Source organism: Corvus brachyrhynchos, unplaced genomic scaffold (assembly GCF_000691975.1).
Source record: "Corvus brachyrhynchos isolate BGI_N302 unplaced genomic scaffold, ASM69197v1 scaffold23, whole genome shotgun sequence".
NCBI classification, from domain to species: Eukaryota; Metazoa; Chordata; class Aves; order Passeriformes; family Corvidae; genus Corvus; species Corvus brachyrhynchos.
This window is the reverse complement of record NW_008238983.1, coordinates 67,358-83,480: the sequence shown is the minus strand read 5'-3', so window position 1 is coordinate 83,480 and position 16,123 is coordinate 67,358. Positions and strand designations below refer to the sequence as shown.

The 16,123-nt window shown below is 44.0% G+C and overlaps 1 protein-coding gene across 2 annotated transcripts; it reads right to left on the bottom strand.

The window, feature by feature from the left end:
• Positions 1–382: 382 nt before the first annotated feature.
• Positions 383–11,366, bottom strand: RNF152 (ring finger protein 152). 2 transcript variants are annotated; one of them, XM_017738768.1, is made up of 3 exons: positions 11,270–11,303; positions 11,110–11,165; positions 383–4,966 (listed from the first exon to the last, which is right to left on the bottom strand). In XM_017738768.1, the coding sequence occupies exon 3, from the start codon at positions 4,777–4,779 to the stop codon at positions 4,168–4,170; it is 612 nt and encodes a 203-aa protein (XP_017594257.1). In that variant the 5' UTR covers positions 4,780–4,966; positions 11,110–11,165; positions 11,270–11,303; the 3' UTR covers positions 383–4,167. The 2 variants fall into 2 exon arrangements, with proteins under 2 accessions (XP_017594257.1, XP_017594258.1); XM_017738769.1 differs by lacking the exon at positions 11,110–11,165 and having other exon boundaries at positions 11,270–11,366.
• Between the last annotated feature and the right edge of the window lie 4,757 nt (positions 11,367–16,123).

Here is a 16,123-nt window from a genome sequence, read left to right as displayed (position 1 = left end):
GGCTGCCCATGGCTGCAGCAGTCATGTGACTGGGAAGGGGGGCTCAAGGGAACAGGGAACCAGTGCATCGGTCTGTACAATGCAAGCTTAAGTGAAGGCCAACAATCCCTCGCTTCCATAAGCAAAACACTTACTTAAAATTTTTAATTTGATTAAAACAGATAAAAAGTTTTGTGGCTTAGTAGTCACCAGCTATAATTCTGTATTCCACACCAATTAAAACATGAATGCCCTTTTACTATTTACCACAACCCATACTTTACACATTGCCTTAAAATGCTGAGTGATGAATTTCAGCCACCCTCCCATAAAATATGGAGCAATTCTGCCAAATTCCCTCCCATGCTCTTCATTTGATGGCAAAATAACAGAGGAACCATAATTCACTTGCTATCATTCTTTTCCTGCTAACGTTTTATTCAGAATGAGCTTCATTAATAAAGATGAAACTTTGGACTCATGACTGCTCCATGTTTACAAAACATACAGGTTCCTTTACACCTTGGTTAAGCATGAACAATCACTGAACACACAATTTCCTAAAAAAATCCTGCATACCAAAATTGCATATTTTGAATTTTTAAAATTCACTAAACAAAATTTCACAGAGTGAACCCTAAAGTCTGTTTGCCAGAAAAGCACAAGCCAACAATGAAGTTGGGACCATCCAGGAGAAAAACTGAAGCTGGACCCCAACACACACATCCTTCCTATTAAACAAGCAAATAAATACACATTCATACAAAGTAATGTGCTCTAAAAATGCAGGTGCTTGAATAATTACCCACACATTTTAGCAGAAGTTTTGGTTTCTCTAACAGTACTGTGTCACAGTAAGTTTCTGTCTTTCTTTTTCGTGGAACTGGGCAGTGACTTCTTACTGGACACCAGAGAATAAAAGCTAACCCAGAACCTGATGATTTTGGCACAAGCCCAAACGTGTTTCTCCACAGAGGAAAAATTACAAAGACAAGGCTGTTTTTTAAAATAATAATTAAAAAAATATTAGCAGTATCACTTTTTAATGCCAGGTACTGAACCAAGGAATGGGACAGACTGCACTGCATTTTTAAAGTAGTATGACTATTGACATACTTGAGAAACATTTTAACACTGTACATTACAACAAACTATTTAGTTCATTTCTACACAAGTCAGCAAAAAAGCTAGGTGATCTAACATATATGACAGCTGTAAATTTAAAATTCTAGTCACAGTCTAAAGCCAGAACAAAAACTTTTCAAGAACTCCTATTTATAAAAAGGAATGAACATACACACCATGCGCATACACGCAGGCAAAAATCTTGAGGTTTTACTTATTGCTCTTACACAAGGCTGTGAGCAGGCAAATGTCTGGATCAGAAATTAGGTCAAACATGCACTTCAGCAGGCACAAAAGTACAGGAAATTCATATTAACGAAACAATGTACTGTGTTACGTAGCACAGGATGGCATTCTGCTAATATAACACATCATTAATTCCGGATAAACTCCAGGGCTGCCTGTTGTATAATGTGTTATGCAGTGTGGTATTTTAACCTAATTTCTGATTCCTCTTTTATTCTGCACTCTCCTTATGGAGATGAAGAGGGCCTTTCTTTGCAATGCCAGAGAATCCTCGGCCTCAAGAGCTTCCGTCGGGCAGGTATGGCTGGAAGGAGGTAATATTACCTGTGTCACCAGGACCTGCTCCTTCACTGCCTCGCGGCTGGTTTTGTGCATTCACTGATGACTCAGATAAACAAATGCAGAAGCTGGGGCAAAACACACCAGCGCTGCTCTCAGAGCATCTTTCACCTATGCCATAAGCTTCTGGCACACCCAGCAATTGCTACAGGATAAGGCAGTAGAGGGTCAAGTCCTGTGTCTGGTCAGTTCCTCAAGAGTCTTAAAAAAGGCAGGATCTTTTATAGGATTTTTATAAGCAGCAATAAGTAGCATGGATGTCAGCAGAAATCTGGCTACCTACTGGCAACAAGAGACGAGCACGTTCACAAGACACATTTGGGACTACCTGGTGTTCCCTACTGCAACCGAATGAAACATGCTGCGGAGAGGTGTCCATGTAATTACAACATTTGCAAACCAGGATCAAGGCATACTGCACATGGGCCTCGCACAAAAAAGGCATTGAGTGTGTTATCTAAAGACTTTTTTTTTTTTTTGCTGTGCTATGCATACATATGACAGTAGATAAAAATCAGCACAATGGTTCCTCTCCATGTGTGACCAAATACACATCATCACAACTAAGCACCCTATATTCTATTCTTCAGTTAATGGGAATCAAGGAAGAAAATGGTGGTTTAGGAAAAGGGAAGGAAAGAAATCCAGCATGAAGTCAGAGGTATGCTCCAGACAGAAGTCAGAGCTGAGAATATTTATTGTGAACCAGCAACTGGATTTTGTGACACAACCAGAAAACCAAGGACGATTAAGGGGCCAACTTGGGCACTGCATAGTCAAAACTATGTTATAATATGGCATTCGGCAATCTCCAAGTACTAGAAAGAGCAGTTGGCAGACAACAAGAGGACTCTCGCTTCAGGGAGGTTATGCCTTCTTCCCACAAGAAGCAGCAGTGCAAATTAACAGATTTTTCTGTCTTATTAAAGGTCTGTCATGTGCCCCTTGATCCAATCCCTAAATCTCACCTAAGTTTCAGCTTTCAGACTTGCCAAATACCCAAATTCACACTGGGCTCTATTTTACTTATAAGCAGTACTACTAAAGCTAGTGGGACTGCTTAGAGCAAGGCGCTACTGCAGTGAACATTCAGGAATTTGGTTCTTCCCAAGAAGTCACCTGCAAATGACTGGGGTTTCATGACAGTCACAGGTAGAGGGAGACACTTCCTGTATTTGTTTTTCAAATCTGTCCTTATGAACATCAACATTAGTAAGACTGAAACATGGGAAGAGGCTCTGTTATGCTCGCCCAGACATTCTGATACCAGGACAGCCACAGCAGTTTAGGAGGAGTGGCCCACCCAGTAAAAGGTTAGGCTGGCCTCGATTCTTTTCCAAGATATGCCACTGCCTCTTACTAGATGATGGTATACAAGAGTCCTTGGTCTCAGTTTCGATGGTGAAGCTTTCTTAGAACAACATCTCTGTCACACCAGCCATGGGTGCACAGTTGCAACTCCCAGGAAAGAGGAAGGTAAAATGGGTCTAAATTCTTCAAAAACAATTAAGTAAACCTAACCTGCAGAAAATTAAGAGCAATATGTTATCACATCCTCACAGGAGTTCTAGGACTTCTCATGACCCATTTCTTCACTAATGGCTATGAAGGCCAGGTCATCAGGAAGTCTGCAGCCAGACTAGAGGCAAAACAGCATGTCTAATGTTTACCATGCAAAGCCATCCTTTCCATAAAGCCAGTTAGGTAGAACTGTTTTGACTGCATTTTTAGGTTTTCCTTCTAGCCCACTTTTGCTTCCCTTCTTGGAAACTCCTTCACATAAAAGATGCTGGAAATACTACTTCCCTGTAGTTGAAAGAAATGGGGAAATATGGGGAAAAACAGAAGCAAAAAAACAGATACCAAGGAAAGAAATGATTGCTTGTAAAATGCCTCCTTTTAAAAACTATTGTACAACTCCCTAACTTGGTTTAATTAATGCGCCGTTTAAAACATGTAAAACGCTTTACTAGCTAAATGATTTCTCTGTTTCATGAGTTTCCCTCCCTCCCCTCATTAACAAATAATGTGTGTGTGGACTGGTATTGAACACCTCGTACAGTTGTGCGCCAGTTCTCATTTCATTCTCTGTGGAGCAGTTTTGATTTTAATATACTGTGTTTAAAGAAGAGCCCGTACTGTATACTTCACAGTATAACCAGCTACACAGAGGTCTTTAATCTTGTAACACAATAAAAAAAGATCACTGTGAAGTTGCAGTCCCTTTGATAAATGGTTACGGTGACACATGCAGTCCTCCTCAGTGTCACTGCTGCCAGACACGGGACGTGATTTTCCCCGCAGGCTGCTGAGAGGCCTGATGCCACCCCTCCAGGGGCCACAGCCAGGCAGGCACCACTGCCCTGGTGCATGGCGTCCTGCAGTCACTGGGAAAAGCTGCACAGAATTGTCTTGCTCAATACCATCACCACCGACCCAACCCAACCCGACCCCCAGGGGAGCACAGCCCCTGCCACCTCAGCCGCAGGAGATCACCGTGAAGCGCTTGGAAATGCACGACATGTTGTGGAGGACGATGCCCAGGAGGAAGACCAGGACGCAGGCCACCAGGATCACAGTGCACACCCCCGACCAGGTGGAGCTTTTCACAGCGCCTCTACGGTCCGGCTCCTCCGCTCCCGCCTCGGCGGGAAGGCCGCCCTGCAGCGGCTGCTGCTCTGCGGGGATCGTCACCACCGTCAGGGACTTCTGCTGGCTGCCAGGCAGGAGGCGGCAGCCAATGTCTCCCGGCAGCAGCGCCCTCTCCTTGGAGAGGGGCAAGGGCAGCATGTAGCACCCATTGCTGGGGAGTTTGATGAAGACGGGGGTGTGCTCTGAGGTGTGGGGGATGGCGATGACAGCGATCACCTCGGGGTCATCAGGCAGCTGTGACACAGAGTACCCCGGAGGCAGCTTGGTGATCCCACGGCACCAGGGGCAGCGCAGGTCCTTCTGGCTGGTCCTCATCTGCTGCAGGCACACGGAGCAGCAGGTGTGCTTGCAGTCCAGCAGCTTGGGCCGCCGGCGGGGGCTGTAGTAGTTGAAGCAAATCTGGCACTCCAGCAGAGAGTCCTGGGATAAAGTCTCCATGGTGGCCGGTGCAGGGAAGCCCTTGTGATGAGCCTGGCCCTGACACCCCGTAGGCAAGGAGCAGCAGCCTTCCCACTGCTTCCCCTCAGGGCAGCACCCGCCTTCACAACACTGCTTCTCCTCAGGGCAGCACTGGGCAGCAGCTACGGAGAGCACAGGAAAACCTCCTGCCTGAAACTTTCAGTACCTGAGACAAACAGAAAAACGTGAAGGAACAGGTTACTCACAGGAACCAGTGGGAACATAACAGTCCAGCCAAGAGGGAATGAAAACTAACATTGGCTTTGTTATCTGGTGGGAGAAACAAATTAGCGATCCCTCACTAGAAAGCATCTTCCCACCAGCTTCAGCTAACAGCCCAGTGGCAAAGCTTCAGGTCAGTCATTAGTACTATCACCAGGTTTCCTTTCTTTTTTTTTTTTCTCCCCAATTTTCCCAGCAATCAAACCCCCATCACCCCCATCAGTCCACCACTCACAGTTCCATTTATGCCCATAAACAGGAATGGCTGTATAGTTCACTAGCCGGGTCCCACAGCAACTACCTCCTGTCATATTTCCAGGACTTTTCAGCCCTTCCTGTGCCAAAACAATTGTTCTCATTTAATCCTTTAAATCCCTGAGGACTTTTAGCTATTTGGCTCAACCGCTAAGTCTGTATGAAAGGTGAGGGAAAGAAAAAGCATGTTTAAATGGAAGCTTTTCCACAGGCTCCTGAACTTGTGCCTGTGCACAAATGAACTGCAACACCTACATTTGCACATAATGAAAAAGAACGGCATCGTTTTCAGTCAAATTAACTGTTTGCCCAGTTACACAAGCAGCTTGTTGAACACAGCCCTCTGAAACAACCTTCTCACTAAAGAAAACCTCACCTGTGACAAAAGGCTCTGTTTAGACCAAGGACCACTGAACACCATGAAGAACAGAAATAAAACAGAAAAATAACAAAGAAAGATAATGCACTGAATTAAAAGCAAATTGTTACTAATCTTGCTCTAAATTATTCCTTACAAAGGGATTCCCTTTACAATTCGCATTTTCCCACTTATTACTTACATCTTTGCCAAAAAAAAAGGCATCTGTGTTTACTTGAACAGTGTGTAGTTTAGCTTTGTTTGATTTTGGTCACTCCCAACACAATTAATATGAGGGGGGTGACAGTTTTACAACATTTTACCCTTACTTCCTTCCTGTGTTTGAAAAAGTATCAGCCTGCATTTGCATCCAGAGAATAAAGAAAATCCAAAATATTTGCAGGGTGACCTTTGATCTTCCCTTATTGCAACGTTATTGCCAAACCAGAGTTAGCACCCAAGGACCACAGCTTTCAGAGGACTTCCTCCTTTCTATACAATAATTTCTTGCTCTTCTCTCTAGATTATAGCAACTAGGTTGCAACATACTAATCAATGGCTGATGTCAGTAAAACAAATATTGTAGCTTAAGAAGAGAAGTCAGGCATGGACGCGGGGTTTGCAATGCAGGACAGTGCTCTGGACCTCACTGTCCTGTATCCTGCTTCAGCAGTATTTAAATAGGGAAAACAAAATTCACGTCATCTCTTCAGATGCTGGTGACTGGTATCACCGACATTGGCAGAACTGGCCCTGCTGCTGATTTTGTAACAGCAGTGGATTTTGGCTCACAAGAGGCTTCAACAAATATGCAGTGATAATCCTGACTCAGGAGGGAGTGAGGGTTGCAGTTAAGAAGGCAGAAGCTTCTGAAACACGTACAGTGCCTGCAGAAGGAACTGGCATACACTGTCCACCAGCACTTTTGGGATGCTTTATCTCAGTGTGGCACAGAGGCCACTGCTGAGAGAGACCCCCACCACCATGAAGCCCATGGGACACCTGCTCCACACCAGTGCCATGCTACAAAAAGGCATCAACAGATACTCCGTGGAGCTGAACACTGCTGCAGCAGAAGGGGCTACACATCTGCTGCCTGTGTGCAGGCCACACCAAGGGAAAGTGAAAGAAAATGAGGAGAGGTTTTATCTTCTTTATTTCCTTATCTATTACTATCTCCATATCCCTATGGTACAGGCACACACAAAGGAAGACTATCAAGAAAGGAGCTGACATGATAATAGACTAGCATGCAGCTGAGAGAGAAAAATGAAAGAGAGATGTCCATGATGCTGGGCAATTTCTGGCTGAAAAAAACATATTAAGAGACAAAGGCCAGAATAGAAATTAGTTTTAGAAACTCAGGAAGGAATCACTGAATCCACCAGATCCAGTTTTCAGCCACAAGCAACCCAGCAGATTTGCATTTTAAACAGAAGTATCCATACAAAGTCTGCACTTATGCACCATCCAAGTCAAAGTTGAGCTCTTACCTGCTTTATCTGCAAATCTATCAAAAAAATCAAGTATCAGCCAAAACCATTGTTGTGTCATTTGCCCTCGTCACACAGTGACACCCAAGGTGGGCAAGGGACTGATCACAGGACAACAGAGGTGGGGGAACAAAATATAGTAATACTGCAGTATTATTGCAAGACAAATTCCTAACACCTAGAAATTCAGAAATTAAGGCTTATCATAGAATCATAGGAGGGCCTCAAAGATCATCTCATTCCAACCCCCTTGCTGTGGGCAGCGACACCTTCCACTAGACCAGGTTGCCAGAGCTCCATCCAGCCTGGTCTTGAACACTTCCAGGAATGGGGCACCCACAACTACTCTGGGCAACCTGTTCAGTGCCTCACCATCCTCACAGTAAAGAATTTTTCTCCTAATATCTAACCTAAACCTACTCTCAGTTTAAAACCATTTCCCCTAGTCCCAAGACTACTCTGCCCAAGGACAGAGTGGAGGGTACTCCTTCTGCAGATGTACATCAGTACCTCTGCAAGGTTAAGACAGGGCTTACCACCTACATGACATGAACTGTTCATACTTTCCCAAAACAGCTCAAATAATAATCAGAGGTGTGGATCATCAGTAATGACCAGTAAGCAGAGAGGTTAGTATGATTCCTTCAGAACTAAAGACAAGTTAAAGAGTAGCCACAGCCATCTAACCCCGTGGCCTTTGCTGGCATTGCCTCGTTCAAAGGTTAGACATGTAGCTTCACAGGTGCAATGCAATTTTATCTCCAACCATACAACCCTCTTGCACTCTGCCACAGCTCAATTTCAGGATAAAAGAAAGTCAAACCATCATCTACAGTAAGAACCAATTTGAAAAAAAATTTTCGCTACGTAGCTAAGAAGGAAAAATCCATGGGAGCTCCCAGTACTCTTCTACCACTTCACTTTAATAACTGTGCCAAGAGTAGATGTCCTCTTGGACAGGGGACTGAGCTCTAGTTTGCCCTCACACCAGCTGAAGGTACTGAGCTGTCACAGGTGAACAGCTCATTCAAAGCTTACTCAGACTGGACTCTTCTCTGCGGCTCAAGCACAAAGATGGAGAGGCAGCCAGGACTGTACATGAGGACACAGCTGACATCAAGTATCAGCCAAAACCACTGTTGTGTCATTTGCTCTCGTCACACTGTGACACCCAAGGTGGGCAAGGGACTGATGACAGGAAAACAGGCGGGGGAACAAAAGCAGAAAACACTGTCAGGGATACCCACAGGTCTCTGCAAAAGTGATGGCATGGATGGATAGGGGCACACAAGTGGAATGGGGGGCTGGGGACTATGACAGTGAAACCACACACACAGACACAACCCCAGCTGACAAGCAGTGACTGCCTGGCACAAACCTGACAGCAACTGGAAGCTCTTCAGGGCTGAGATCTAACTTTTAACACAAATAATAACTAACTGGAAATTAAAATCCACAAGGTCCAAAACTCGTGTGTCAGAAAGGTGCAGCAGAAGCAAAGGAAGCAAGAAGAGACAGACTGTGCAAAGAAGTATCAGGAAAGCTCTCTGCCTGCCCTACTCTCTTTCCTTTTCTGTACATCTGCTCTACATCCACAAAGTTGCCACTGGCCGGCAAGGAGAGGAATTCACAAGCAGTTACAGAGACCCAGGGGGAAACTTGCAAAGCTGATGACCCCTGCAGCAGCCAGGTGGCTGAGAGCATGGCACAAAGGTCCTCCTTGCAGATCTGGGCTGCCCTCTGCACAAGCCATGAGTTTTTCAAATTGTATGACTCAAGAGCAGTAAAGCTCTGAAGAATAAAACAAGTATTTCAGCTGTCTGTCAGTCCTGCTATCTGTTCTGCCAGTATCTTGTTGGAGACCACAGCAATGACCCAAGCTCTCTTTGTTTGGGTGAGCAGGAGGCCAGGAATGTTTTTTTTCAGAAGTGGCATTCGTTGCTCTTACTATTGACAGCTTCCCAGCACAATGTGGGGGGGGTGCTGTGGGAGGTCAACAGATGAAGGTTGCTGCAGCTGTGACAGTGAGAGGAAGAAAGCACAGGTTTGCTCTGCACAAATATTAACTACAAACTGGTCCCCAACTGGCCAGGTCACAAAAGACAGCTACTTTTGGAACCCAGCAAAGGAAGACACTGAACATCCATGCCCAGAGCTGTACATAAAGTCAGAGAACACAGTAATTAATGGCAAATCCTTGCCCAGCAACATGGTATTTTTCCCATGTAAGGGTAGCCCCTGTGATATTAAGCAATGGAAACCACAGCCTTGAAGGGGTGCCACCTTCACTGAAGAACTCAGAACTACCTTAACACATACTTCCTAACTTACTAGGGCCCAAAACTATACTAACTTGAAAACCCAAAAAATACACTTCATTGATGCCTGTGGAATCCAATGCAATTCACAGATGATTAAACATCATATAACATTTTAAAAGACTGGCTCTGAGGCATGCTGATGTAGTTAACTGATCACTGAGAGAAAGCCTCAAAAACTTTGCATAGACTTACACATGGATTTAGGCAGTCTACTTGCTGTACAGCAAGGTTATAACAGAATTTCAGCAGGGAGGTGCATTGACAGTACTTCACCTTTCCCGAGGAAGGTTCATTATGTAAACTCCCCAAACACATTAACAATTCTTTGGCAGTAGTAGTGAGTATGTATGATTCATGAAGAAGAAAGAATCATTCATTTCAGGTGCCCTTAGGCTGTAAAGGAGATGGGGTGAGGAGCGAGTGCTGTTCTCAATAGGAGAACTAATACCAAGAATCATGTGCCCACAGATACGGAAGGAAATGTGTGCTAGAGTCACTTCAAACACATAATGAGGAGGAAGGAACATATTTAATATTTGGAAGCATTTCTGCTACAAAAATTCAGCATTGGTGAATGTTTTTCATAAATTCACGTTTGCACAAAACATACTCGGGCTACTGCAAATGCCCAGGACGTACTCCCTGATTTCCCCTGAATATCCTTCACTAAATGATCTTACTTATTTTTAGGCTGTTCTGTAGCACTAATTACCATAGTAACTGAGAACAGCACAACGAACAATTAATTTATTCATCACAACACCCATGTTAAGAGACAAGTATTATCATCATTGTATTCTTTCATCATCTAAGAAAAGAAGTGCTGAGAGACAAAGCAGTTGGTCCAAGGTCACGGACCACCCAGATCGCCTCAAAAGTTCCTGTACAATTTCATCACAACTCTACTTTTCACCCCATGAGCCACAGGCCAGAGGTAACAGATTCTTTTCTGCAACAAAGCTCAGAAACCTACACATTTTTCCCCACTGCTTACAGCTGGCAGAATCCCCATGGTATGCCTGGGATTTCGGGGGGGGCTTTCATTAAACATAGCAGCTTTTTCACAGATTATGAAAAACACGAGAGCCTGTGCTCCAGAAGGTAAGTATCTCCACGGGCATAGTTCATCCACCATGCACATTACAACTGAGAGGCTACATGCATTTTGAGGGACAAAAAGCTAACAATAAAACAACAAAGTAAATCCATTCTTCTCTTCAGAATTACGTGTTTTCCAGGAACCTTCCTGCAAGCCAGGCAGCCTACACTCACCATCCTTTCCACTTAATTATTCACAATTGCACACAAATATTGAAGATGTAGTGTTTTAATTTAGCCAAAGCCTCAGCCAGTGCAAGCTGTCACTGCTCCTTTAGCTTTAGTCCAGCCCTTGCCAAGATGAGCATCTTGGTCTACACAGTCCTGGGTGCATTAAGCCACAAAGAATAAAGCTGAGTGAAACTGTGATACTTGAGTCTGTAATATCCTATGAACCAGCACCAGGGGATCCATGCTGATGGCAAGAGAACCTGCTGTGGGTGATCCCGACGGTACACATCTGACAGAATGCCAGTCTGTCCTGCCTCTCAGGCAGCTGAGAAATCAGTGGTGGATCACAAAGAAGGAACCTAGTTGCAAGGTATCATCCCACAGCATTTACCTTAGAAATTGTCACCAGTCAGCCCTAGGAAGAGGAGCCAGAGGCAGAAAGGTCACCTACAGGAATATAACGACATGTAGACATTTATGGGTTTGGAGCAAAAACAGATCAGGTGAAAACACTAGACTTTGGCATTTAGAGAAAACAGAGAGAGACTCACATGCTGCTTCGTGTTCCATCTCACACAACCAGCTGTGCTGCTCTCTCCTTTTATCTGAAAACTTTGACACGTCCACATTCCCTGCCTCCAAAGACCTTATTTTGGTCAAATATGACCAGGATAAGCTGCACTTTGTTCCAACAGCAAACACTACTAATCACCTGCAATGTGCCAGGTCAGCAAACATTTCATCGTGCTGAGACAGAACAGTACAGCTATATGCTCATCAGACAGTTTCACATGAGGCACTTTACAAGTAAAAACCATTATCTGAAATTAAAATATTCCACAGAAATATGCCCATTTCAGACTAGCAGAGACAGAGAGCTGACAGCTTTCCTGCCCACACAGCCTCTCAGGAGCCCTCTGTGCAGGTGATCCTAGTGGCCGGGAGCGTGATCTGCTCCTCACCAGCCCAACTCTGATAAGTCTGCATGCTTTTGACAAGGTCAGTTGCAAAGCTGTCCCACAGCTGTGATTCCCTACATCTCCTAGTCCCCCTCCATCCTGGCAGAGCACCTCCAGGTGCAGCTCTGCCCTGCTAAAAGGAGTGTGATGGTACTACTCACCATTCCGGCTGCTCTAAGTTTCCCTTCTCTCCATGAGGGGTGCACTAGCAGGATGAAAGACCTGACTGTGGTCCTAAGACATACCACATCAGAAAATCTCCCAGTGCAGGATATAAAAAGGTTCCTCTAATTTTGCGAATAAACAGAATCTCCAGCATTCAAAGCATCCCGAGGGATGATGCTCATTTCTACAGCCCACTCTGAGCACAATGCTTGCAAGGCCATTAGCACTTCCTCACTTTTTACTGGCTGCTCTTAATTGTGCCTGACTCACTTCTAAACACCAGGATAAGAGGAATCAAAAGCCAGGTTTTTCCACCACCATGTGAGAGATCCATTTGCCATTCAAACCACCATCATGATGAATAGTGGTGGAAGGTGGGGTGTAAAAAGAAATCTACCTCTCAGCCCTGAACAAAAGCAGCACTAGTAGCTATTTATCACCAGGACAAAGGGGCAAGGGGTTAGGTAGTTGGCAAAGACAGACTTAGAAGCTGCTTCCCGAACTTAAAGTGAGGTCACAAGTTAAGTCACTGAGGCCAAAATCCCACAACATATGGGAGGAGCTACTGGTGCTAAACTCACACTCAGTAACAGCTTTCAAATGCAATGTAACATCCTCTTTCTAAGGGATTTTCACATAAGGCAATATAATACTGTGGCATTCAAACTACTGAGGGAGGCATGAAGCACCTGATCACTCAAATTACAAATTTTACTCTCCCATGAGAGCTTTATGCTTCATCTGCCATTGATAGGATTTGCCTGATACCTAAATAGAAACTTAATTAAAAGATTCTTCCCTCCCTCCCCTGAGGATCTGGTATTAGACTTAAAAAATCCACCATCAAAAAAAATCAAATTTAAATAAAGCTCAAATGCAGACTTTTCTCACTGTTACAGGTCAGTGGGTGACTGAGTCTATTAAGACACTGGTCTATAATTACAGGAGAGAGTGCTACAGCTCTCCAAGGTCATTGAGTGGATTTTGATAAACTAGGGCCCTAACTGCCTATGGGCCCAAACAGTGAGGAAAGGAGTGGATTTTGATAAACTAGGGCCCTACCTGCCTATGGGCCCAAACAGTGAGGAAAGGAATCAATACTCACATGTTCATACACTGCCTAAACAATGCAAAAACTGGAAACTCGACTTCACACTTACCTCAGGAAACAAAAGCCCTTCAAATGAGTTTTAATTGCTGTGACTGCTCTGTGCCCCACCTCGTACCCACCCCGACTCCCACCCACTTAACATGGTTTCTGCTCTCTGCACTCATCCAACACAGCTTCCCGAAGACGTGACTATGTGACCCACATTCACGTGGCTGCTCTCAAGGCCTGGGATGGCCTGGGGTTTCTTTTCTTCAAGTACAGGCAGGGGTTGTGTCATTTTTTTTCAGCTTCAGAAAAAGTGGAGGGAAAAAGCACAACAGACCTAGGGGAGTCAAAGTAATACATCCTTTTACCTTCAAATAGATGGAATTAAGAAATTGGAAAATATTTTATTAAAAGCCCCACAACAATAGGTAAGGAAATTCTTTCATACATCATAATTAGTAGAATAAGGTCTGAAAGGGATTAGAAGGGCACAAGGAACTTTTTCCATCTTTCTACCTTTCTCCTGCAATCTGCTAAGTGGGCAGCACAAAGGAGTAAAGCCCCCTGTTTATCAACAGAGAATGTGTAACAGCGGTGCCAATGCCAAGCCGCCACTTCAAAGAGTTTATCTTCACAAGAGAGTGGAAGATAGCCAACTAATCTGCCTCCTCAAGGTCAACGGCTCTGTCATTTCATAATGCAGACAAATCATGATCTTCATGAAGTTTTGGCCTCTGATAAGCGCTACAGCTACTCCGGGTCACGGCACTGGTCATTCTGGTTTGCAGATTACACCAAAAGGAACTGGAATTGATCCAAAAGCTCCTTTCTTATTGGAAACTAATCATTCACCCTGTAACATTCTGTCAGCTAGTAATATTAATACCACCCTCACTTCCTGGATTTTGGGAACAGTCCAGCTCTCACTGCAAATATGGATCAGAAGCAGAGTTAGATCAAGCCTGAACTGCATAATATTGATGATTTCCCATTTCATGATTTATCTCTCTGTCTTTACACCAGTAAAATCCTCTGAAGAGATGTAGCAGGCTATATTGGATAAGTAATTGCTTCCAATACTTTTCTAAACCATGTGTTTCTACCTGTGACTACAAACACTCCACAAGCTTCAGTTCGACCAGTTATGGAGCACGTGACATGACCTTAGCCAGGGAAGTTAATGGGATGACACGTGCTCTTGAGGTCAGTAGCATTTACATACTTAACACATGATCCATCAACACCACCAATACAGAACCTGGTGCCAGAAGCCACAGGCAGATCAAGGTAATCTCCAAGTGCTGACACCTTTGCTTCCCCTGCACCACCCTGAAACACAATACAACCTTCCCAAAACAGCTGCAACTAACAAACTGGTTGCACATCAACTATCCCAACCAACTCCACATTGTCACACAAAGCCCCAGCATCACCAGGTGAAATTGCAGATTAGTGGTGAGACAAGAAACTAACACCAGGAAAGGCTCCTGGCTCTCTCCATGCCCATGGGCATGTCCATGACAGAAACAAGACTCCCAAGGATGGACATCTCGAACGAAGCCTAGAACAGTGAGGGGATTTGCACCAAGTCTCCCCATCACATGAACCAGCACTGTTTTCAGCCAGCAGCAGTCTTGCAGCTAAGCAAAGCAGTGCTCTCTCTCAAGAGAAATGATCGTAACTCAGGTTAGCACTACCACAACTCTCTCCAGTGGGCTGAGATAAATTACAGATCTGGGACACTGAGCTCAGAGCTGCTACCCCTTCTGCTATGACAGACAGGCTGTGGTGGAGACTGGCAATTGGCTGCTCAAATGCTCATGCATGGGAAGATGAACTATTCCTGCCCACATTATGTGAAACCTACTGTTTGCTTTCCTTCACAGAGATGGTACTCTATTCCAAGAGCCACTGCTGTAGCTGCATGAAGTTTATCAGACCTGCCAAGCTTTGTCAAGTTAAATTTCATTCTTTACAGCGAGTTTGAAAGTTTGGGCCAGACATCGCCCATCATACTTCTGCCAGTCAAAATCTGCTTTTGAAACATCCTGGTGTGAAAATACCCTCCATTTGGCAGCACTTAAACTAACAGTTTACAGCAATTTTGCTGTATGAAGGAGTGCAAATGCTCAGAAAGGGCTGTGTTACGCCACATTAGAGCAAAATAATCAAAGTGAAGCAAACTGCTTCACACCTCTTAATTTTGTGCTTGGATCTGCAGTCCTTGCAATGTAACAGCAAAACAGACAAGGAAACTAGCATAATACTGCTAATGCTCAACACATCATCACAATCCTGATCGTCTATGGCCACAGTGAGTCCTAGGCTCACAGGATTATGGACAATCACGTCAATATTCAGTAAAAAGAAGGCTGCTAGTCCCATTTATCCAAAGAAAAGCCTGAAAACATGAACTTCAGATCCCAGTTAGATAGGACCCTTAAACTTCAGTCTCTGATCTGCAGGCCAGTCTCGTGATTTCTGCATGAGAGTTAGAGCTAACTAAAGAAATCAAGTTTTGAGGTGAACAAATTCATTGGCAGTTTTCATATCAAATTATGCAAATACTTTCTCCTTTGGCAAAAATGGAAATTTCCATTAACACATCAGCTCGTTTCAACTTCCATTTCAATCTGTTTTCGTTCAGAAGAAATTTATAAAAAGGTAATGTAAAGGGCAAAGAAAGCTTTTTGTACTGACTCTGGAATAATTTTTCTTCTGATATGGTCAGCCACTGCATAAGCCAGAAGCGTCTCTCACACTGCTCTGCTGTTGAATGTGGGTGGAATGCTTAAGTCTAGTGCTAAACCATGTTTTACTTTTTTCCTTTCCTAATCTAACAAGGGCAAATGAGATACACTCCAACTATCAGCTGTAGTTTTGCAGAAGTGTGCTTTCAGTAACTGTTATTCAGCTTTCTTTGGTTGTTGGCTTAAAAATAAAATCACAACATGGGGCATTTTCAACATACAAGTTACATTTCATGATGTGACTGAAGCTGAAGAGGACTATGTGGTCAATAGGACTGCTGGTTTTTACAAGTATTTCTTGAAAAAGATCTGAATGATTTTACAGGGAAAAGACAGGTGGTTAAAGGATTTCTTAAAAAAAAAAAAAAAAAGGTCACACTCATCCCAGTGCTCTCCAGCATACATCCCAAAATCATTAATTACTTTTGAAGTCTT

What these genes read in the sequence shown, in the direction of transcription:
- RNF152 (XM_017738769.1), bottom strand. Translation starts at nt 4,779, where the DNA reads ATGGAGACTTTATCCCAGGACTCTCTGCTGGAGTGCCAGATTTGCTTC.